This window comes from Aedes albopictus, chromosome 1, assembly GCF_035046485.1.
Source record: "Aedes albopictus strain Foshan chromosome 1, AalbF5, whole genome shotgun sequence".
Taxonomy (NCBI): domain Eukaryota; kingdom Metazoa; phylum Arthropoda; class Insecta; order Diptera; family Culicidae; genus Aedes; species Aedes albopictus.
The window spans coordinates 12564609-12590541 of NC_085136.1; the positions used below are offsets into that span (position 1 = coordinate 12564609).

The following is a 25933-nucleotide window of genomic DNA, read 5'->3' on the forward strand; positions in this document are numbered from 1 at the left end:
TTAAGCTCCCATGTCCCACCAGCCAGATAACCGGGTTTTGCAAACTAAGCATTATTTGTGGCAACACTTTGAGCGGCATGATGGAACTATGCCTAGCGCGCTAAGTGTTATTAGACCACTAATGTAGTTGCATGAAGTGGGTGACGAGGTACATAAGTATCATTACAGCGTGCTTAACCATTATTGCAATATTGAGGCTCCAATTTGACTGAACTATGAAATGTGTACATAACAACTCATGAGAAAACTGTCAAGTTCGATTCAACTATACGTTAGGTTAAAAAGCGAAGACGAACTTATTTCAGAAGTCGTTTCAGTGTCCAGTCCAGTCCTTATGTTAAAAATGTCAAAGATAAATCGCATTTAATTCGGTTGTTGTACAAGGCAATTTCACATGAGAGAAGAAGAGAAAGAATAGTGTTGAACTCATCCACTGATTTACGGTAATCTGGCCTGCGTCTTTCCGGGTTGACCTACATTCGTATTCCTCTCATCGCACTCTACATCTAGCCCACCATATCTCTTGGATATGCAGTCCTTAGGACACCTGGTTTACCACTTTATTTAAACATTTTATTGACTTTAAATAGATGTTTCAACTTATTCACTTTTTTCTCTTTCATTTCCTTTGCAACATAAATGTCACGGACATCAACAAAACAAAGCACGGAAAAAATCATAAACTGAATAAAAAAATAAAAATGCACGGAAAAAAATTGTTTGGGAATAGTGAATGGTTCAAACGTAAGAAAAACAGTATAATTTATTGTGCAAAGCTTTTAGCGAACCATTCCATTACAATACACTATATTGTAGCTGGTACACTGTATGGTACAGGAATGGTTTTCACCAAATACCCTATGGTTAGTTTTTATCCGGGTGCTTCTTTCTAATTTGAAGCACAATATTTCTCACATAACTTGAGAGTAGAAGTACTTGTGATATAAATTAAATAAAAATGTTTCTAGTACTATTTTTTTCGGTTCCCATTTGAAGTAACATTTTGTGGGGGCCCCTGAAATGTGGGGGTCCGGGGCCATGGCCCCCCTTAAATCCGGCCCTGCTTGGGTAGTTTTTGACCAGTCTATGGGAAATTATTTTTCAATAAATAATGCTGACAAAGTGTATTGTTGTTTTCAATAAAATTATAAATAACAAATTACAAATACACAGGAATTTTATGAAAACTAACAATATGTTAAATGAAAGCTTTGAATTTATATATTGTGGGAAAAATGCAAGTACCGGACAGCGAAAATAACTAGCTAATGCCAAAACTGATTAACTTAGTAGATATATCTTTTTTGTCCTTTTTGCACCATAACCATGAATACCAAGTACTTCGGAGCTAATTTAATCGACTGATTAAGAGATATTAGACAAAGTATATCTCGCTGATTTTCTTATCCATTTGTTAATCGATTCAAGATCTTTTGGCAGTTAACAAAAGATACAATATTCCAGAATATGTAAGCTTTTTTTTTTAAATTTCACACAAGATTCTAGAAGGTGTCTGGCATTTCTGGTAGTTTAGTCCATGGTCCATGATGCTATTTTGGAAACCAATTCACTAGATGCCAAATCCACAATATTTTCTAGAACTTTTGGTCCATCACACAAAATAAATATGTTAAACACAAATAATACAACAATAGTTTTAATAAGTGTAAGAAGGGTTCTGTTCACCATAGGTGGATTAAATCGGGTTTTTATCGATGGGATTAACTGGAATTAATAGTTTAAAAAAAGTCCACGTTTGGAGATAAGATTTTAATTGCACTGTCGTATTGTGTTCTACAAAAAATATTTATCATTGCGAATCCAATTCCCGTATGCGTATATCCGGGTGTATATCGTAGCAGTTATCTTGTTCTACCGTAACATGCAAAGACTATCAACATATTTAAGGCATGAAAATTTATGACTTATCAGTTTAAATCAGGACAGTCCAAAGTACGGCCAACAGGCTACATTCGGCACGCCACTCTTTTTGATCCGCGACATGTTTTGAAACATTTAGAAAGAAATAGAATACGAGAGTGTTCATTGTTTTGGACGCATCAATAGAAACTTCATGGCACATTGTTTGGGTGATCTAGGCCATCCAAACTGCTCTGGAATTGATATCTATCTTCCAGCATCATATACATAAAAGCCCAGATTTTCTGACCTTCCATCACGCTCTGAAATGTTTCACGAAATAAAAGCTTCAATAATCATTGCACTGTAGCATTGTACATACCTGTTTTGAATTGGTGCATTATTGCATTGATGCATTGTTGCGTCATTGAATTGCTGTATTGGTGCATCGTTGCATTGGTGCATCGTTGAATTGGTGCATCGTTGCTTTAGTGCATCGTTGCATTGGTGCGTCGTTGAATTGGTGCATCGTTGCATTAGTGCATCGTTGCATTGATGCGTCGTTGAATTGGTGCATCGTCGCGTTGGTGCATCATTGCATTGGTGCACGTTGCATTAATGCATCGCTGAATTGGTCCATCGTTGCATTGGTGCATCATTGCATTGGTGCACGTTGCATAGGTGCATCGTTGGATTGGTGCATCGCTGAATTGGTGCAACATGGCATTGTTGCATCGTTGTATATGTGCATCGCTGCATTCTTGCATTGGTGTATTGTATTGTTGCATCGCTGCATTGTAGTATCGCTACATTGTTGTATTACATTGTTGTATCGTTTCATTGATGCATCGCTGCATTTTTGCATTGGTGCATCGTTGCATTGCTGCATCAATCCTGTAGAAAGATCTAGAAGTTTCATTATTCCATGAGCTAGAATCCTACAACTGTCATATATTAAACAAGGTTGGATACATAATAGCATACCTTCCGGCGCTGTTCCAAAGAGATGCACCATGCTAAGTGAAATATTTCACATATGCATTGATACATAAGCCTTCAGGATTTTCTTTATTGGATGAAGAAAATTTATTTTTTTAGGAATGTGTTCAGCCATGTCGGGTCTGCTAATTTCTTCTTCCATTCAATGGACAAGACCCCTACAATAGTCGTTTACAACCAAAAGGTTGATACATGATAGTATATCTTCTGGCGCTTCGAATGAGCTCAATGCTGAGCAAAATGTTTCGCATATTTATTGATACAATGGCTTCAGAGGAAACTTCTGGAAATTGTTGTTCCAGAAGTTTCAAAAATCACCTTAAGGACAGACTTGTTAGAATCCCAAAATGGCCGCCACAATGGCCGACTTTGGTACCTACTCACACTTTCGAGGGCACAAATCTCTTCGTAAAGAAAACCAGTGCACCTGATCTTCCTATTTTATGCTTATAACAAGTGAGCAAGAACAGAATAATAAAATGTACTGTTGTGTGATTTGTGCGTTTGAAGTTCTGATGCACTGTTGAAGCGGGATTTCAAGACGTTTGTCCTTAACCTTTCAGGACGCGCCCCACCAAGCAGCTGAAACTGCACCGCGCTCGCGCTGTATACGATGAGCGAGTTTTTTTTGGTTGTGTTCTGTTGTGATTTTTAAAGGGTTAATGGATGAAAATTTTCTAGATTTATATTAAGGAGATCAAAAACAGCATAAGGATGTATGAAATAAATCCCGGAGTTGTCTGTGTGGTGCCCTGCAAGTGCGGACCTGGCCCTGAGGGTATATACATCTTGGCAATGGGAAAATAGTTGAACATGTTGCCTGTTTGAGTATAAGAGTGTTGTTGTGACACTCAGTCCGAGAGTGAGCGGCATTAGAGTGGAGAAGTAGTGAAGTGAACGGTAAGGCACATGAACCGGCAGAAGCCATAAAATATCCGTATTCCGTATCGGTAAACTTCCGGAACCATAATAAAGGATCCCACAGTCTGTATGTCCTCCCGTCACGCTTAGCTATGATTTAGAGAAAGTAGAATAAGGAGAAGAAAAAGTAAAGAAAGAATAGGATGGGAGATCGATAATTGTCGCACTTGTGATGAACGGCAAGAGTGGCTCAGTGGAATGAGTGTTCTTGCTGTCAAATCCCATTTAATGGAATAAAATACTTTCACATCTGGTGACGCTGTTATGATTAGTGACTGTCGTGCTTATATCAGAAGCCAGAGGCAGTTAATCGCCATATTCTGATTTTTCTTGAGAGGCATAATACAAAAACTGTTCCAGAGCATTCCACGAGTGTTTGAGATTTTTCTGTTTCGGCGTAATCGAAGAAACTCCTTTCCTTCAAGAAGGTGAATGTAATATTCGAGAGGTATCTATTTCAATGGATCACTAAAATAACTAAAACGGCCGCTATGAAATGAACAGATAGCGCCACCGTAGTCTTGTGTGTTTGACGTAACTCGACTGCTGTCACTGTGTTACAGTCCGTATACGGTGGCTCTTTTGATTTAATGCGGTGAGTAGCGGAAATGTTGGCTTCAATGATCCATTATGAAAAAAATCTTGAACCTTCCTGGGCAATCGGGTACGTGGAACGGAATCGACGGAACGAATGGTTCGCCGAAGAGTGCAGAACGGTTTTGGAGAAGATCGCAGCGCGGGTGGTAATGCTGCAGCAAGGAACCCGACAGAACGTGGAACGTTACAAACAGAAGCGAAAACAGCAGACCTTTCGGGAGAAAAAGTGCCGTGTGGAGATGAACTAGCTTAGGATTAAAAATCTTGTTAATACAGTTAAAAATAATTCGATCAGCATCTGGATGGCGTGGGGAACGTTGGCACGGGAGACCACGGCAACGAAGGAAACGACGACGTCAGTGCAGCGGAGGACGGAAATGAACCAACTCACGCTGAGGAAAGTTAAGGATGCCATTCATCAGCTCAAAACCAACTAAGCAGCTGGTAAGGATGGTATCGCAGCTGAACTCATCAAGATGGGCCCAGAAAAGTTGGCCACCTGTCTGCATCGGCTGATAGTCAGGATCTGGGAAACCGAACAGCTACCGGAGGAGTGGGAGCACAGATAATAGACGTTTATGCTTATATTGGCAATGTGTGTAAAAATGCTCAACAGCCATTTTGTATGTAACGAACAGCTGAGACTCATGTGGCAATCATTTAGAGATGACGCAGTGATCGATAGTCAGTGATCGCTTTCAAGATTGCATGCACTACGCAATTTTACACTCAAGATTGTATTCGGTCTTGAATGAAACTGGAACTTTGAACTATTCTTGCATTCAAGTTCGATGTAATGTCGCAATAAGTTGAGTAGATGGCGGTAGTGAGCCAACGTATATCGTTTTGAACATTTACACAGGATTCTGCGAAAAATTTGTACCGTAATCCGGGGTCAAATTGATCACTTTAAAACAACTTTTGCGGATAACATCAGTGCCAATTCAAATATTACCAAAAGAATTTCTGTAAAACCAGTACCCAGTGGATCCCATGGAACCATGTGACAGAATTTTGTTCAACAAATTTAAACTTTAAGTTAAATAACTTCAAATATTAAAATATTGGAAATGCCACTTTGGGCCGAAATTGATCAGTATACAATTAAACATCGTTTGGAAAGGAAAATTTCCTTCACCACTTAATTTTGCTCTTCTAAAACCGAATAACGCGTTTAAAATCTTACAACTAGTGAATTTATTACTTTACTTTTTTTTTTTTTGCAAAATTAAATTTCGAAATTTCCCCCTCAAACGCCTAAAGTTAGGCAATTTCATTTAAAATAAGTGATTTCTATCACAAAAAAATGACTATTTCTTCATAAAATGAACTTTTTATAGCTATTTAGTTTTCTGATAAGCTGCATTACAACCCTACCAAGGCACCACAGAAATGTTAAAACAGAGAATTCACGGGAAGTCCTATCAGCAATTGATTGTTTAGTAGCAATAATTTCAGCTAAATGAGAAATACATTGCAAATTCCTTGAAAAATAAGGCAAAACTAACATTTTCTGAAAAATTAAAAGTCTACACTCATCTCTAGACATCTACGAATCAGATGACGTAAAAAGTTTAAGATCATTACGACGCTTAAGAGTTCCTAGTATGGAATTACAATGTAGTACCCGAGTGATCAATTTCACCCCCCTGATCAATTTGACCCCGGTTTACGGTACTAGCATAAACATCTGTTATCTGTGGTGGAAGGAAGAGGTTATCTGCCCCATTCACAAGAATGGCGACCATTTGGAATGTGAGAACTTCAGGGCGATCACAATTTTGAATGCTGCCTACAAAGTGCTATCCCAGATAATCTTCCGTCGTCTGTCACCTAAAACGAATGAGTTCGTGGGAAGTTATCAAGCCGGCTTCATCGACGGCCGGTCGACAACGGACCAGATCTTCACCGTACGGAAAATCCTCCCGAAATGCCGTGAGTACCAGGTCCCAACGCATCACCTGTTCATCGACTTCAAGGTGGCATACTGCGTAAGGGTTTCCGGTTCATTCGAATCTCTCCGGGGACTGCGACAAGGTGACGGACTCTTATGTCTCATGCCTACTCTTCAACATCGCTCTGGAAGGTGTTATGCTAGGGGCAAGACATTGTGAAATCTGGAGCACTTCTGAGTAACTCTTTTTGCTCGATTCCATTCAGAAACGTCGCTACGAAGAGGTAAATCTGGCAAGACTGCTCGATTTTCCAATGGTATCAGGCAACACTTCGGGAAAACCAGAGTGATCCAGAGCAATCTAGAGGAATTCTGAGCAACACTTCGATAACAGAGTTACTCTCACTGTATCTGTCTCGCCCCTAGGTGTTATGCGACGAGTCGGGCTCAACAGCCGGGGAACGATTTTCACAAAATGAATCATCATCATCATCAAACATTTGAAAGCAATTTTTTGTTCAAATCTAACATTTGCAACGAAAATGATTTCCATTGCACACCACATGAGCAATAGAATACCGTGAATACATTTTCGTGGTCATTGTTTTGATTTATAGTGAAAAAACTGCTTTTCTATTTCCGAAAAATGATTACGAAGGCTTGAGCGTAGTTAAGAATATTAACCGCGCAGATGATCTTAATTTTTGACCAATTTTACCCCACGCACCCATCGTGCCTTTGCGTAATCAGCCGCCGAAATGGAGCGCAACCGCCTCGGGATTGCAAGCCGCGCGCCAAACGTCGCGTATCAAACGTCACTTACGGCTGTCAAAATCGCCCAGCCGCCGCTGCAACTGCAACAGATGGTATTGCGAGCGCCAAAGCAATTCCAGACTATGCGCAATCGGAATTCAAATTTTCTACACAAGTTAAATTTAAAATTGCATCGCAACTGAGGGACAATCTTTCTACAACTTTGTAATTCGGTGCTTTTGATTCCCGCCTGTCACAGCGATTGGTTGAAGAAGCGAAAATTCGATTTGCGGAGAAAATCATTCATCGGTTTTTTTCGCTGCATATGCAACACCGCGTCCCGCTTGCGTGCGAGCCGTCGTTCAATGATGGATGATGATGATGTTTTTCGCTCGTTAGTGGCAAGGCACTTTTTGTGTGTAGTGTGTGTCAAGAGGAACGAATTTGGTCTTCTTGTCTGTCCCGCAGAAATTCGTAAAATTTGCCTTCTTTTCGGACATTTCGTCGCCGTCGCGGTGGTTCGCTATGTAGCACAGGTGCCGTCGGAACCGCGAGTGCCAAAATTCCGTCTGTGACCGCGCGATCCGGGTCGGAAAAGTGGAGTTCTTTTTTGTTCGATGGTGAATTCTTTTGTTGTTGGAGTGCCACCACCATCAGCAATAACAGCAACAACAGCAGCAGAGCTAGTGGTGGAAGAAGATTCGTGTTTCGAAGGAAGAGAAGCCAGCAGAAGAAGACGTGTCGTAGGTTGTCGTCGTCGTCGTCGTTGTGGAATAGAGTGCATTTTTGGGGGGCCTGACGACGGGGTTCCGGGGAATCGGGTTCTGCCCGTCAGATCATATGTCTGTGGGTCCCCGGCTGGCTGCTGGCAGTCGCTGCTTGCAGATCCGGGCACGTCAAGTTCGGGGTTGGGCTGGGCTTTTGCCAAGTCAAAACATTGCTAGATAAAAACACAGAAGGAAGAAGAAGCAGGCGGGGGAGAAGGCTATCTTCGAACGAGCAAGCGCGGCGGACACGGCTCCAGAATGACAACCCTGATGGACGAGGATCGCCGCCGCAGGTAAACAATTCATGGAACCCAAACTTGATCGTATGGCAATCGCTGATCGCTTGTTCTTTGCATTCCAGGCTGATGGCGCTCGAGGAGAAGATCCGCGATCCGAGTTACATTGCCAATCTGGATTGCCTGCTGGATACGGTGACGGCGCTGGTGGCGGATTGCGATCACGACAATGTAAAGATCATCAAAAACATCGAGACCTATATCAAACGATGTAAGTGTTGTTTCTCCACTTCCCCAATATACATAACTATGTATGCATATGTAGGCACTTGACTTTGACCGCTCGGGCATTTGTTTGCAAAAATGACTAATCGCAATCTCTTCTTGAGGAGGTTCGAGCTGGATGACGTTTGATTTCAAGCGCGGCTCATGATTTCATCTCTACCTTGCCAGAATGATATGCTTTTATTAAATTTTGATAAATCCTAATTTTTACTTAAAAGATTGCTATCTCGAGGAAATGACAACATCATTTGCTTTTCTGTTCTCTATTAATATCAACGATAGTCTGCGTATCTCAAGATCTGATCAGTTGTCAAGCGATGATTAGATGCGTGACTTACACTTTATTATGTTTTAAAGCCGTTATGCACATTTAAGACAACCTTTGGTGAATTTCTTGGTTCAATTTGATTGATTCTGTTGCTGGTAGGAGAGTGTTAAAATGGACCTCTTTCCCCATCGTTTGGAAATACCTACTTGGAACCTGTAGTATTCCCTCTAGGCACGTCCGTAGGCGATGACAGCTCAGAATAGAATGCCCATTTCTTTACTGCAACTTGGCATGGCCTGCTGTAATACGTATATTAGCCTACTACATCTCTCCTCCTTTTCATTTGTTGTTGTTTTTTTTATTGCTCTTGCACTGATAACAGTAGGATCAAAGTAAAAATCTTTCATTTTCAACAGGCATCATAAACTCATAATTGTTTCAATATACCTACTCTCGTTTATTTTTTTTTAAGAAATTGCAATATTCTTAAGAAACTCGAAGTCCAACGTTTTATTCGAATGTTTTCCCCATTTTACCCATTGTTAAAAATTATAATAAATCTAATTAACTTCGATAAACATGTGTCATAGTAAACCGATATTCACCAAAGGTCACCATCGTTATTGTTTCTAAAGTGTCAAGCAAATATCTGACTTGCCTGACCAAATTTTTCTTAAATACAATGGGATATCAAAGAAACCCTCAAATCTGTTTCATAAATTCGAGGCGGCAGAGCCACTCAGGATTCAGTGTTTTTAGTGTACCCCCTTTTTTTTCCTTCTAAACCATAGGGGGATAAATCTGCTCATCAGACACCCTAACAGGAAGGTTAGGGTAGTGTGGGGATGAGGCCGTCTTCTACAATGCCGGTAGAAGCCAGGACTACTCTCTCCTCGACCCACTAAAACACATTCCTATGGTCGCCAAACCCTACGTCTCTCCGGAACCACCAAGAAGGTATTGCTTCAGAGAGGGGCTAGTGCATATCGCACCCTCAAGGTTAGCTGCCGTAGCCTAGCAGCAACGAACATCGATGACTCGCTCTGGAGAGTCCATCACGATAGCATGCTGGCGCTTAGCCAGTTTCCCGAGTGGTCCTCGCCACTCCCTTTGTCCTCGGAAGGCGGGTGTACCCCCTGGAATATGCAAGTTGTCACTTCAACCGGTACATTGACCATGCGTACCCGTGTCCAAATCAATCTCCAAACCAATCAGTCATCCTATGGACCGGCCCGTCCACATTCGGACTGATCGCAACAGACCGATGAACCAAGTACCACCTTCCTACTGGCGAATCATACGGCATTCCATCCACTGGCGTCGTGAATCTTTCGACAGCCACAGCCTTAAATATAAAATCTTCAATATTTATTGAGAAAACTATTATATAAGCATTGCACAGGGTACATTTATATGCTTTCCAAAGCTCAGTTTACTGGTTTTCTTACTTTCCGTAAGGCCGTTTTGATTACATATGTTTAGGGTAGTAAAAATAATTATAACACAATCGTTTACTTTTTTGTTAATAACACATATTTTCCATTTTTGTTATAAGCAAACTCATTTTTTAAACAATTAACATGTTATTAGATTCCCAATTCGACTGATTTATCTCTTACTATCAAATTTTGTCACATTCTGCGGACTGGAACCCTAAGTTTCCTTCGCTTTACTTCGCCCATTACTGGACCAGTCAAATGGTCTGGAATCATAGTTCCCTTCACTTGACTCTCTAAGTGGCCTAGAACTTATGTTCCCTTCACTTAGAGGCTCTATAATCGATCGGGCATTCAGATAAATGGCCTGGAATCATCGTTCCCTACATTTATCTACCTAAATGGCCTGGATCTTAAAATCCCTTCATTAAGGTTCTCTTTATGACCTGGGAAATACAACTCCTTGGATTCTGAGAAATCACAGGAAATATACGACACATGTTCATGCTTATGAACATTATTTTTGCGAATTTCTTGGAAATTTTGCACTATTCAATGTCTGAAAACATTTTTTCCAAGCACCTAACAATACCACAAAAACAACCCTTATTACCGTAGTCGTATTTGCTTCAGTATGCATTCACCCGAGAGAGAAGGAAAGAAATAAAGGATGGGATAGTGAAAGGAAGGTAAGGGAATAGTATCGTCTTAAACGTATAAGCGTACCACAATGGCGTCCTGTAAAGGGCATTGTAACGCATGAAGCGTAAAGAGAGCCTATAGCTCTTTCACAGCGGGTCAAGAGCAACAGAACGTCCTGAAGATTCAGGTTTTTGAAGTCAGTTTCAAAGTGTTTACCGAGTACTCGAAAACACAATTTTGCTAAAAATGGACAGTTAAATAGTTTAGAACTGCCATGCCATAGCTGAGTCGGCATTGGCTAGTCAATGCTTTGACCAGAATGCAGCAATTCTGCTTTGACAGATTTGTAAGATACTTCACCACCTTTGGAGATGGCTCAGTACAATACAATTTGGTTTGACGACATGACTCCAAACTATTCCAGTATTGTCTGTGTTGAGTGGCAGCCCAGGTGCGAATCTGAAGCTTTACCCAACACTAAAATATCGGAATAGCTGAATCAGGTCCAATGAAGTCATGTGATGCTCCAGTTCGAGCTAATTCGTTAGCTAATTAATTTCCAGAGATGGAAGAATAGCCAGGTGAACAGCATTTGCTGAATTCAACTCAACTGGCAGGCTGTTCGGACTCGTTTGGAAGTTGACCATCAACGTTAACTTCTTTTCCCGATCAGCATCTAGATAGCTGTATAGTGTCGGTAGTGGTTGTCTCAATTGACTAAGACAAACACTATGGATCGCCTGATCCAGTGGTAAGAATCCATTAAACAGGTGACCCCTATTACATGGTGTTATGCGGCTTTATGCTTACCGTGCCAAGGAATGAATGGTTAGGGGAGGTCTAAAAAAACCTAACCACAAACGGAGCCTGTGGAGAATTAGGGCATCCTCCACAGTATTACGCCCTTACTGCGCTAACCGGAGCAGTGGACCTTGTGTTTCTCCGAGATAATCAATTATTGCCCTTCTTAGGTGCCGGCCAGAGTGGACGCGTCACGCGGCGCGACGCGGAAATTTGCACGCAAAGGAATAACAATCAATAATATTTAAGAAGCTACTCACTTGAAGTGCAAATTTTCGGTAATACCAATCCGTGTGGTCAAATTATGAAATTCAAATAACTCAACGTACATATGTACAGATGGGTAAATTATTGGTTAAATTGGGAAAAAATCCACAGCTCAGGTGAGATTTGAACTCAAGGGTCGTGAGTTCAAATCTCACCTGAGCTGTGGATTTTTTCCCCATTTAACCAATAATTTACCCATCTGTACATATGTACGTTGAGTTATTTGAATTTCATAATTTAAGAAGCTGTCAAATCGTATGGGGAATCCGTATCGCGTCGCGTGATGCGTCCACTCTGGCCGTACCCTTAAGTCTCAAATTTGAGGCTAAATAAGGGCGGGATTATTCAAATGTTGTAAATAACCCTAGCCAAGATCACAGGGTTTGACGGTATTAAAGCGAAGGAAGTTAATTGTAATTCTTGTAATGAAAATATCACTTTTAACACTTTAATGCGCCTCCAACGGTTCATTGCGAACCGGCTGCTACACGCTAACGCCGCTCAGCACAAAAGTGCATAATTTCCAGACTACACCAAAAATGTGTAACCCTTGCACATTCACAAAATCAGCTCCTGTGTCCGCAAAATCGTTAAATTCGCAAATATTTTTGTACAGCAATCTAGCTAGGTTTACTAGTGACCTTGGAAAACAAAAAAAAATCGACATTTCGCATCTAGACGAGTGTACGAGCTGTTTTTTGAGAATGTGTAACTGCTACACATTTTTGTGTGGTCTGGAAATTATGCACTTATGAGTAGGGCTTACACATTTTAGTGCTGAGCGGTTTTACTGTGTACAGATGGAGTATAGCTGATTTATCAGAAATGCTTGATAAACATGAGGAACCTGCTAGGGCTTAGTAGTTTCTATACCCAGAAAACAGTTCCAGTCGGTTGAGTCTGGGAGGGGTTGGGAGTTGTTGTGAATCATAATGGAAACATTTGGGTTTTGTGACGAATCTAAGAATCTTTTTGGAGTCAGCAGACTTTGAATTGTTATCTGGGCTTTCCACTATTCGGTTAATTTCAACAATCAATTTAAATATGCAACAATTAGTAGTATATCGTGTATTCAATTTGCTCATTTATTATTCACGACATTTGATTCACTTGTGATTTAATTTTCACTTCCATTATTTTTATATATGATAGTTTTGTGAGTAAACCCTAATATGTTTCGAATATCTAATGCTTAATAATGTTTTCTTGCAATATCAATTTAAAATAACTAGGAAACGAATAGTGTGAAAGTGCAGCATTTGATAATGCTTGCTTATAGATTCGAAGCTAACGGGTGATCAAGACTTAAGACGCATATGTATTTGACGAAATCGACAAAAACTGACTACTTCGACTTTGACTAACGTAACCTATTTATAACAAATTAGAGATTTCTACGTTTATGGATTGATTGTATGAAATTTTTTCTATAATTTGCAGCTGTTTGCACCGATGGTGATAGTGCTAGCGATGTAGACGTAAGACAATTTTCAAAAATAAAAACAGTACTAAAATGAGGATCAACAAAAATGGACGTAACGAACACATCGACCATCTAACAGATCATAGACACATCAAAGATTACTGAATTGCAGGGTGCAACAATTATCTGATCAATATCATGTTTTAAACCTTGACATGACAAAAGAACAAATACAGAATGGACCATACAACAAAACCAAAACTTTCACACCTTCTACCGTAACCTGGGACGGGACCCGTCAGGTGCTAGTGCAAATACGAAACCATTTGCCTGTCAAAAAAGACCACTTCTGATTGGTCGATTTGACAAAAGCAGCGTTGCGCCGCGTTACGTTCGTTTACAAGAGGGCACTCTGTTGTTGATTTAGCCGTGTTGCTAGTAGTCACGGGTTTTTTAAACCTCGTATGACTGATAATTAATAACTAACAACATTAATCGTTTTTCTCACTTTCTGTTCTGTTTTTATCCGGAACTTGACATGGTGAAATGAAGTGCAAAACGATACATTATGGGCGCAGTGATGTGTATCATTCTGGGCTTCATTTTAACTAATTTTCGAAGAATCCGAAGGTTTATCGGCAAGGGATGGAAGTCTGTGTGTGAGATCCAAACGAGGAAGATCAGGGGCCTGTAGCATAATGAAAATTTTACTAATAATATTTGTCTTGTAGCTTGTAGTTTGTGATTTCCTGTTGCATAAAAATCCTACAAGTACAAGTTACAAGTCTAGTATTACAAGTCGGTTGGACTAATATTATTAGTAGAATTTACCAGTGTCTGTTGCATAAACAAACTACAAGTATAAAATATTAGCTATGACTTGTACTTTTGATTACAAGTCTCAAAGGCCTTGTAAAAAATTTTACAAGTTAATTTAAATTATTGCAGAAGTCATATTTGGTTTGAAATATATTGTTTTACCATTTTGAAACGCATTGAGAGATAATTGCGTTGATGTGCACGTCATTTTGTATACAAAATATCTTTTCTGCTTAGTCTCAAGTTCTCCAAAGTATCTACAATACCCATCTTTGATTTATGTATTATCACGGACAATGTTATGGTCACTGCATCAAAACGAAGGCGCGACTTGAAGCACACGTGAAGTTGCATATGCGAAATACATTTGAATCAATTGTTTTTATTGTGCATAATTGAGCTAATTAAGAGCTACAATATGCACTAATCCGAATCGAGTGGATACATATAAAAGTAGGTAAAAGCTCAATTATCGCATTGTAGGTCGCTTCGGATTTAAACAAGAAGTACCTGTTGCTAAATCTTTATCCATTGTTTTTTAATTGAATCTTTGGGACATTTTACTACTCGGTACTTTGTTCAGCATATTCACTAATGCTCCATGTTACATGTTTTGTGTATGTATATTTGTCATTTATATGTTTATTGTTTTTGACGCTTTAGTTTGTTTATGAAAATGCCATAATAAAAAATAACTTATAATAATCAATAATAGTAAAATTTAAATTGAAATACCATACTCAATAAAAAAATCGTTAGAGCGGCCGAAAATGATCCAAATAGCACATGCTTTTCTTCATATATCGTATAGAGATTGCAAAACTTCCGAATATATGAAATTATTTTTAACGAACTTTCTGTTAACTTTTTTTCATTTTTCTTCCGGATGTTTTTCGAAAAATGCAAGAAATAAACAAACAACAACTGCCATTTCAAATTAATAGTGAACTGTCGGATGAATTTTGACAGGTAAATGAACCAAAACAACTTGTATTTTCATGGTCACTAATATTACAAGTGCTAATAATATTAGTGGAAAATCGAGCCTTTATGCAACACAAATTATTAGCACTTGTAATATTAGTACTTGTAACTTGTAGCTTGTAGCTTGTAGCTAATATTATTAGCCCGATTATGCTACAGGGCCCAGATTGTTTTCAAACTCATTCTTTGAAGTAGAATGCTAAATAAAACTAGTCAACAAGTTTTGATTGATTTGCATATGAAAAGTGTTGGCAACACTAGAGCAACCCCCGTATGCACAGTAACAAAAAGAATAAGAGGGCTTGTACCAATGAGCTGTCACGTCCAAGAGGTTTCCAACAAGTTTTTTAGTGACAAGTAATCAATGATTACTTTCGATTTCTCTGAGTAATCATGGTAATCACAAATAATCATGGTAATCAGAAGTAATCATGGTAATCAGAAGTAATTATTAGTAATCCGAGGTAATCAATGGTAATCAGATGTAATCAATGATAATCCATGGTAATCAAAAGTAATCAAGGTAATCAAAAGTAATCATGGTAATCAGAAGCAATCATTAGTAATCTGAGGTAATTAATGGTAATCAGATGTAATCAATGATAATCCATGGTAATCAAAAGTAATCAAGGTAATCACAAGTAATCATGGTAATCAGAAGTAATCATGGTAATCAGAAGTAATCATTAGTAATCCGAGGTAATCAATGGTAATCAGATGTAATCAATGATAATCCATGGTATTCAAAAGTAATCAAGGTAATCACAAGTAATCATGGTAATCAGAGTAATCACAAGTAATCACGAGTAATCACGGGTAATCATATGGCAATCACATGTAATCATGAGTAATCAAATAATCATAGTAATCATGGTAATCAGTGAGTAATCAGAGTATTTTTTTCGGTAGTGACAAGTAATCAATTTGGTTGGAAACCCCTTGGTCACGTCCCGTCCCAGACCGTAACCTTCTGAGTCAGTACGCAACAGTGTCTTACTGGACGACATGCTCCGTGCACGGCTGGTGAACTGCTTCTGAAAGATTACGTTCTCTATCCTATCCAAAGGCCTAGTGAACTGTTCCGCGCAAACGCTTCGTGCTCCTGCATATAGAAGAGAGACGATTGCGCGCACAGTGATGGGAGAGGTTTCTACGTCCCTCAGCGTGCCGCTAGAAACCCTAGAAAAAAAGAAAAAAAGAGGATTTTTCAAATGTTGTAAATAAGCTTACATTACTACCTATATGGTTTTGTTAATGCTTTTTCGCCATTGGCGTTTTTTTTTTTCAATTGACATCGATTTGGTTTGTCGTTGATGTTTCCTTTTTGTGCTGTGATTGTGAAGAGTATAATCCTGTCTAGTTTGGGTAGTGGCTACGGCTAGGAAACCTCAGATCAATTTTCAGCGTAAAAAGCGTGTATAGCCCAAGTGGCTCTACTTCAAAAAGTTCATCTTCGTAGAGTAATTTCTGTATATGTTACACTCAGAGCAACTGAACTGATATTTTTTGCGATTTTAGCCAAAACTCAAAATGTTTTGTGACCATCATACGAAACTTTTTTTGTACCACATATTTAAATTTTATCACTTAAGTGTCTATTTTGATTTTTAAACGAATTTTAAAGATAGTCTATCAGTGATATATACCCGTCATCGCAATCAGTCCAGTTGTGATGGGAAAAGAAAAGTGACGCGGTGACTCAACAGAGCACACGCTGACTTGGATCGCAGTCAGCCTATCAAAATCGGCAGTTTGCCTACCATTGATAGTGACAGAGAGCAACTCTGGTTACACCTTGTGAAATTGCTTCTTTAATTATAAATGAAGTGTCGTGCCTCGAGCATGCTATATTTTAGAATAACGTTAACAGTATGTTCCAACCTTCCCTTATGGATGCCTTCAAGCAAGCTCTTGTTTTCAGCATCTTTTCACTGTTATTTGGTAGTATTGTTACGATGATTATATCATCTGAAGTATCTCAAATAATAATTATAGTTGCTTCAGTTTGATGAAATACTTGGGTAGTACAATTCATAGATAACTTAACATAGAATTGCGCCTAACACAACTCTGCATAAGCAGAATTTTTCGTGAGTTGACTGATCGGCATGTGTCAGATGAGGAGTCTCCATTTGACCTTCTGTGCACTTTTGAGTATTCCTTTCGTAAACGGAGTGACTGAAAGCTCATGTATACATGAATGAGACAGTGTGCCATGCGCTGGTTTGAAATGCGTCTCACGACAATTTGTGAGCTTTGAGATCATAGCATGCTCATCAAAAATCTTGTGTACGTACCTCAATGAGACGCCTCGTGAGACTCGTCTCATTGAGATGTTCGTCAGTTAAAACGAATTGAACCAGAATTATTTTAGTGATCTTGATTAGATCTTATGAACCTGACCCTACCCCAGAATTAAGGCAGATATAACGAGACCGATAATTATCCGGGGATTCAATTCATAGCCGCGAGCGGTAATAGCGGCGGTGAGTATAAGCGAGCGATTCAGATTTTGACGTTTCTTGGGGGAAATTGAAGCGGTTCTGTACCTCGCTTTGTACCCACTCTTTCGCAGATCGTTCGGTGGCGCCAATCAGTTGCTATCCTCACGAAATTTCAAAACCGCAATCACTCACTCGTACCCATCACCGCTGCAGATAATTGGATAAACTTGGGGCGTATTGGTGATCAAATAAATATTGGTTTTGGTTGCATCGATTGAGATGACATTATCACTAATCAAAAATATAGCCCACATCTTATCTCACCTTCTTCAGAAGTTATGAAAGGTACACAACTCTGGCGCACTACACGTTCAACTTGCCTGGACCCCAACTTTTGAAAACTCCTTAAACCCTATTTTTCGACACCGCTGGGAGTGGTGATTACTTCATTAGAGGACGCTTAAAAACTATTCTCGTTTCTAATCGCTCCAGCATCCCAAACCGATTATGCTTTTTGTAAGGTGAGAATAGCAGGAACCTAAGTAGAAACTTCCGTTTCCGCCGATTAAAAATCTTCGGATTGATGAACGTCGGGGAACAATTTCCCTCCAACTCAAATGACCCTGCATAGCTCTCCGTTGGTCAAACAAAACACGCCCAAAAAAATCACCAATTGGAAGCACATGAACTGACCTAACGAATATCAACAGCACTCTTACGCAGTCTCCCAAACGATTATGGACGTTAGACATATTCACATCGCTTGGTAAGAAGTCCGTTCCAGGATTGTTGCTCTCACCATTTTCCGTCGTAAACGGGTGCATCCCATCTGCCCCAGCATGCTTATGACCCAAACCCCCTCCGCCCTCGGTAAACGTCTACTCAATCCCAGTTAAACATTATCTGTAAATGTAATCTTAGTGAAGGATTCGAGCGATTCTAGAGTGTATCAAGTCGGTCCTGTACCTGGAGTTTGGGTCATTGAAACTCGCACTGCCTATGATCGCATAACTGTCCCATATGAATAGGAAACCCAGCAAAGATGGGACTGATATGCGATCATAGGCAGCTCAATGCTAATGTGATGTGCACCAACATTACTAGTCTCAAGCTCAAGGAATTTTCATGTGCTCACAGCCAACTATTCTTAATCTCGTATTGAGATTTGTGCACACAGATACTCTGTTCGCAAATTTTGCGTATTCAGGCGTCCCTGTTCAACAAACTAGGGAACCTGTACTAATGGTTGCGACCACATTGTATGGATAACTCGCTTCTATTGCTACTCCAAGAAAGTTTAGTTGTGGTTTTGTTACTGCAACGCCCTCCATTGTGGTATACCATAACTATTGCTTTGAAAGAAGCTTATCCTCTGCGGTCTGTGCGGACCGCAAGAGGTATTCCTGAATGGAACTCTGATCTGTTCAAGTTCAAAATATCTTCGGATAAACCAGTCTTTTTTATAGCTACGAATATCTAGCTTCTGTCGCGAGGACTGTAGCTATAGAATCGATTTTGTGGGCATTAAAAAGCTCTGCTTGCTTCAAATCTCCAGGAGCAAATGGGGTTTGTCCTATTTTTCTCCAGAGCGATTTGAGTATTTCAAACATGTTTTGAACTCTTGTAGTTTTCTATTGGGTATTTTCATGGCGTGAAATTACTCTATAGTTTTATCCTAAAAGGGTACGTGCCTTGTATGAAGAATCACATCTGCGATGTTCGTCTGGCTAACATGCCTATTCATGTGAACTCACATGCCTCCCAATTCGGAATGTCCACTGTGACTCTTTTACACAAAGTTGTATACGTTTTCAAAATAGCAGTCGCCCAAACGTAGTTTTTGCTTGGGTGTTTTCTTGAATATTGAGGATGCTTTGATGACGTTCCTTTCAATGTCATATTGAAAGTCGCATGATGTCATAAGCTACCTCCAATGAACTATAGGCTCTCTTTACGCTTATGCGTTTTTCAGTGTCCTTTTCAGGGTACCGATTAAACCCGTTGTGGTATGGGCTATGAACTCTCGTTGCGCTTATGCGTTCATTCCCTCTTCTAGGGCAACCATTCCTATTTCATCACCTTTCCCTTTCCAAATTCCCATCCCTTGTCCCATTCTTCCTCAGGTAAATGATGAAATAGGCTTATATGTATGGCGATGGCACAAATGTCCCAAATGGAGGATAACGTGCCTCTGGAGTCTGGAGGCGGCCTTCTGATACCCAGGTCCAATGAAGTCATGTGGTGCTCCAGTTCGAGCAAACTCGTTAGCTATAGCTTATTATAATTCATTTCCAGTAAACAGCATTTGCTGAATGCAACTCCTCAATTACAATTCGACAAACGATAACTATTTTCGACCTGGAGTTGGCCGAAGCAAGTGCTTTAATAGCAGCCTGGCTATCTCAATAGAAGTATATTACTTTGCCCATTACGTGCTGCTGAAGTGCTGATTGCAATTCGCACATAAGAGCAAAGATTTCGGCCTGAAAAACCGTGCAGTGTGTCTAGTACACCTTGTAGGGCTTTGATTTTTATCATTTTTTCGGATTTTTACTTGTATTAGTTTGTGCAAACAAATGTCCAAGCGTGGAGTCTAAAGGTTGTTGTGAATAGTTATCATTTTATCATTTTCAGCATCCTCTTAAAAATACAGTCTGCTTTACTAATATAACTTATCTATCCTCAGACAAAGACCTGGCCCGGGAAATCAACGATTTGCGCATGAAACCGGACGACTTCATCCCAATCAAGCTGATCGGCCGCGGTTCGTTCGGCGAGGTTCAGCTAGTGCGGCACAAATCTTCGAAGCAGGTCTATGCCATGAAGCGCCTGTCCAAGTACGAGATGATAACCCGCTCGGATACGGCCTTCTTCTGGGAGGAACGCTTCATCATGGCCCACGCCAACTCGGAGTGGATCGTCCAGCTGCACTTTGCCTTCCAGGACAGCAAGTACCTGTACATGGTGATGGACTACATGCCGGGCGGGGACATTGTCAGTTTGATGAACATCTACGAAATTCCGGAGAAGTGGGCCATCTTCTACACGATGGAAGTGGTGTTGGCGCTGGACACGATCCACAATATGGGTTTTATTCATCGGGATGTCAAGCCGGACAATATGTTGCTGGATAAGAATGGACATCTGAAGTTGGCGGACTTTGGCACGTGCATGCGGATGGGACCGGACGGGTTGGTTCGGTCGTCGAACGCCGTCGGAACACCGGATTACATCAGTCCGGAAGTGCTGCAATTCCAAGGTGCTCAGGGCTACGGGCGTGAGTGCGATTGGTGGTCGGTGGGGATATTCTTGTACGAAATTTTAATTGGGGATACGCCGTTTTATTCGGACAGTTTGGTGGGAACCTACGGAAAGATTATGGACCATAAAAACTCGTTACACTTTCCGGAAGATGCTCCTATAAGTGAAAATGCCAAATCGCTTATCAAAGGTTTTCTGACCGATCGCACCCAGCGGTTAGGACGTCACAGCGTGGACGAAATCAAGTGTCATCCGTTCTTCCAGAACGATGTTTGGACGTTCGAAAACCTCCGGGAATCGGTTCCTCCGGTAGTACCGGAACTGAGCGGTGATGACGATACTCGAAATTTTGACGAAATAGAAAAGAAAAACAGCGTGGAAGCGAACTTTCCCACTCCGACGACGTTTTCCGGTGACCATCTTCCGTTCGTAGGATTTACCTACACCGGCGATTATCAGTTACTTAGTGGGACTTCCCAGGACAATGTGGACAACAAAACCACGGCTCTGAATTCATCACATCGTAATCACCATCGGCATCGATCGTCGAACAATGCCGAACTGATGCGAATGGAAAATATGCTTCAAAGGGAACGGAACACGATAGAAATGCTGGAGAAGCAAGAGCGGACACTCCGTCAGCAGATAGAGCTCATCACCCAGAGGGAAACCGATATTCAAAATCTGGCCAATACTTACGAGAAGGAACTCACAATGCTTAAGCACAACTACCGGGAAATGCAACGGAAGGCTGATAGCGAACAGGAAACTCGAAGAAAGATGGAAAACCTTCTGCTGGAGACAAAGCAGCGCCTGGAAGAGGAGAAGAGCAAACGAACTCGAGAGATGAACAACAACCAACAGTACAACGACAAGATCAACATGTTGGAGAAACAGTTGTTGGATATCCAGGAAAAGTATAAAAACGAAACGGAGAACAGCCAGAAGATGAAGAAGCAACTGGCAGAGTTGCGGTTGTCCAAGTCGGACGTTGAACAGAAGGCGAACGATCTGCAGTCGCTACTGACGGGCCTCCAAGCTGCCCGGGATGCCCTCCAGCAAGAAGTGGCCGATCTGCAGACGCGCCTAGCCCAGGAGCGCAACGCCCGCATTCAAATGACCGAATTGCAGAAGGAACTCGAAGGAAAGATCCACTCGCTGGTGGGCGATCTGGATCGATCGGTAACGCGGGAACAGCAGGCCATGGAAGACAACCGGAGCCTGTCGGACAAGATTTCCGAGCTGGAGAAGGAGATCGCTTCGATCGAGTGCGAACTGAAAGCGGTGCAAAGCCGGTACCATCAGGAAGTGAAGGCACACCAGGAGACGGAAAAGTCTCGACAATTGAACAACGAAGAGGCTAACATGCAGGAGGTTAAGGGTAAGTTACAAGCGTTATTGGCTGGGGAACGGTACTTATTGAAGGATTCTTGCAGCACTTCAAACAAAACTGAACGAGGAGAAGGTGGCTCGTCAGAAAGCGGAGCAAAACTCCCAGGAGAAGGAACGGCAGATTTCGATGCTCTCTGTAGACTACCGGCAGATTCAGCAGCGATTGCAAAAACTCGAAGGAGAATACCGGCAGGTAAGTGTAGTAGTAAGTGTTGTTTAATTCAATTGGTAATAATTTGTTACGTGTTTGTAATGCAGGAATCAGAGAAGGTTCTAGCGCTCCACAGTCAACTGGAGCAGGAGCAAAGTAAAAAGAGCAGTTTGCTGTCGGAACTCAGTCTACAGAGCTCGGAGGTGGCGCACCTCAAGGCGAAGGAGACACAGCTGGTGAAGGAGGTTCAGCAGTTTCGGGAGACTAAGCGCAAGTACGAAGAAGACATCGTCAAAATCAAAAATGCTCATAATGTGGACATTCTACAGGTAGGTTATTGGTAACTTAAGAAAGATTTTTTATTGATTCACATGTTTCAAATTTCAGATGAAAGAACTTCAAGATCAACTGGAAGCGGAGCAGTACTTCTCTCGTCTTTACAAAACTCAAAGCAACGAAGTACGTGAAGAAATGGAAGAGAAGACCAGGCAGATCCAGGACTTGGAGGAGGAACGAACATCGGTATTGCATCAGCTCCAATTGGCCATAGCTCGGGCAGATTCGGAGGCACTTGCTCGTTCCATAGCCGAAGAAACCGTTGCCGATCTGGAGAAGGACAAGACGATGAAGGAGCTGGAACTGAAGGATCTTATAACGAAGCATCGTAACGAGCTTGCAACCAAAGAAGCGGCACTGACGTCACTTAAGGATCTAGAAACCGAAATGAACAAAAAGCTAAACAACAAAGCATTCGAGCTGGACGATCTTACGCAGCAGCACAGGAAAATGCAGGACGAGCTCAGCGTGCTGAAGAGCGAACAGAGCGAGATGGAGAAACTGCGCGTCAAACTCAAGACTGAGACTATCCTTAAGCAGCAGGCCGTGAACAAGCTGGCGGAGATCATGAACCGGAAGGACAACAACCTCACCGGCAAGCAGAAGAGCAAGGTCAACTCGACGGCCGATCTGCGCAAGAAGGAGAAGGAAAACAAACGGCTGCAGCAGGAGCTGTCGGTGGAACGGGCCAAGTACGACGAGCTGTGTCTGAAGCACAACGAGACGATCAGTCAATTATCAAGGGAAATTGATGTAAGTAATCGCCTAAAATTCCACTTTCTAAAAGAAATCAAAACATTTATACCGGAAGTCGGGAACCCTAATTTTGCGTGCATCCTAATGTTGATCGATTCTCGGTAATTGTTTCATGGGAGTTTCAGGAGAATTTTCCGGGAGTTCCAGGGAAAGAACGTCCCTGAAATTCCCTGAGACCCCTAGAACTAAGCCTAGCACCCTAAAACCCCCCGGAACCCCCTCGAATTCGTCTGAAAGCACCTCGGAAAGCACTGTAAAATCCGTAGGTACGTTTATGACTCTTCTGAAACTCTTGGAACCTCTCTGAAACCCTTGAAAACCCTGGAATATCCTGGAACACTTCTGAAACTCCTTGAAACCCCCTGGAACATTCCAGAAATTCCCTGGTACACTAATGAACCCCCTGAAACTCCTGAAATGCTTCTAAATCCCCTGGAGTGCCCCCAAAACTCCTTGAAAACCCACTGGAACGCCCTTAAAACCCCTTTGAACATCTGCGGAACGCCCATTAAATTTCCTTAATCCTTTCATGCCGGATTTTTTCCAAGCGTTATCATAGAGTTTTTTCCATGTATTTCTAAGCTTTTGGTGCTCAACAGCATAGAAACATCATAGGTCATCCAAACTGTTTTTTCGTTTTGATCCTAAATCCGTGTAACGGTAACTTCTTTCATTATACAAAGCTACGATTTGTAATCTATCATATCCAGTAAGTCTTCTGAAAGTTCAATATACAGTTTCAGATCAGTTGGGATAACCTAGGTCATCCAAACTGTTCTTGAGTTTACATCCTAAGGTCTACAGGTGTAACGGTAACTTCTTTCATTATACAAAGCACCGATTTGCATTCTATCATATTCAGTAAGATTTCTGAAAGTTCAAAAGACAGTATCAGATTAGTCTGGATATCCTAGGTCATCCAAACTGTTCTTGAGTTCAGATCCTGAAGTCTACGGGTGTAACGATAACTTCTTTCATTATATAAAGCTATGATTTGCATTCCATCACATCCAGTAAGTCGCCTGAAAGTTCAAAAGAAATTATCAGATCAGTCGGAATATCCTAGGTCATCCAAACTGTTCTTGAGTTTAGATCCTAAGGTCGGCGGGTGTAACGGTAACGTCTTTCATTATACCAAGTTACAATTAGTGATCTATCATGACCATTAAGTCTTATGAAAGTTCAATACACCGTATCAGAGCAGTCGGGATATCCTAGGTCATCCAAACTGTTCTTGAGTTCACATCCTGAAGTCTACAGGCGTAACAGTAACTTCTTTCATTGTACAAAGCACCGATTTGCGTTCTATCATGTCCAGTAAGTCTTCTGAATGTTCAATACACAGTATCAGATCAGTCGGGATATCCTAAGTCATCCGAACTATTCTTGAGTTCAGATCCTAAAGTCTACAGGTGTAATGGTAGCTTCTTTCATTATACAAAGCTACGATTTGCAATCTATCATATCCAGTAAATTTTCTAAAAGTTGAAAAAAACAGTATCAGATCAGTCGAGATATCCTAGGTCATCCAAACTGTTCTTGAGTTCATATTCTGAAGTCTACAGGTGTAACGGTAACTTCTTTCATTATACAAAGCTACGATTTGTATTCTGTCATGTCCAGTAAGTCTTTTAAAAATTCTAAAGACAGTGTCAGATCAGCCGGGATATCCTAGGTCATCCAAACCCTACTTGATGTCAGATCCTGAAATCTACAAGCGGAACGGTAACTTCTTTCATTATACAAAGCTACGATATGTAATCTATCATGTCCAGTAAATCTTCTGAATGTTCAATGGACATCGTCAGATCGGCTGGAGTCATCCAAACTATTTATGATGTTTAAAATCCAGCATCTACAGTAATTGGAATTTCTGTGTTGGCTACATAGAGTAATCTTTATAATCTTTTATATTTACTGGAGTCAACAGAATACAAACAGAGACTATGACATAGCTTTGGGATATTCAGAATCGTACACACTGTCCTGCAATATGGACAACATGCAACATGGAGTCTACAGCCGTAACAATATCTTTTTTGCAGTATTAACCGTAATGATTGTATCTATTTATTAAAAACGATAAATATAAAACTGAATCAACAATTCTTCACGACAACACTTGGCTCGTGGCTCGGCCGTATGCCACATTTGCCTTCAGATTTGTGCTCGAGATGTGCCTTCGTCATATCTCCACCTTAGCTGGAAGTTCTAAGTTGTAGGGAAGTTTAGTAATCCGAAATATCACAAATTTATCATGAAGTGATCCTTGAGAGTAAAGAAAGTCATCGATCCTATTTCGTTGTGTAACGTTACTATCTAAAACGAAATCACCTCATGTTACAGTGGTTGTTTTTATCAACTAAGCTGTATAACAGTAAGGATGGCCCATATTATCTCAAAAGTATACATAACTACGCTTATTGTTCCTCGAACTGCCTTGGAAAATACAGTGGATGTAACACTACTTAACGTACTGGCAAAAGCTATTACCACAAGTATAGACCTGAAGCTGTGGGTCTCCGAAGTAGTTTGGTTAATCTGGAATATCTCAAAACTATCTTGGAACGACTCATGAAATGTAAGGGGGATTACCAATTACAGTTGAATGTGTAATGTTACAGTTCATTGTGAAAATAAC

The 25933-nt window shown here is 40.8% G+C and overlaps 1 protein-coding gene across 1 annotated transcript in view; it reads left to right on the forward strand.

Annotated features, from left to right (window-relative positions):
* Positions 1–7422: 7422 nt before the first annotated feature.
* Positions 7423–25933, forward strand: part of LOC109431113 (rho-associated protein kinase 1) — a 38531-nt gene continuing 20020 nt past the window's right edge. Inside the window, exons 1-6 of the mRNA XM_029862434.2 lie at positions 7423–8084; positions 8153–8298; positions 20083–22038; positions 22094–22242; positions 22308–22529; positions 22588–23289. Of these exons, the coding sequence (XP_029718294.2) occupies positions 8050–8084; positions 8153–8298; positions 20083–22038; positions 22094–22242; positions 22308–22529; positions 22588–23289 (3210 nt within the window). The 5' untranslated portion in view covers positions 7423–8049. The remainder of the gene's footprint in view (positions 8085–8152; positions 8299–20082; positions 22039–22093; positions 22243–22307; positions 22530–22587; positions 23290–25933) is intronic.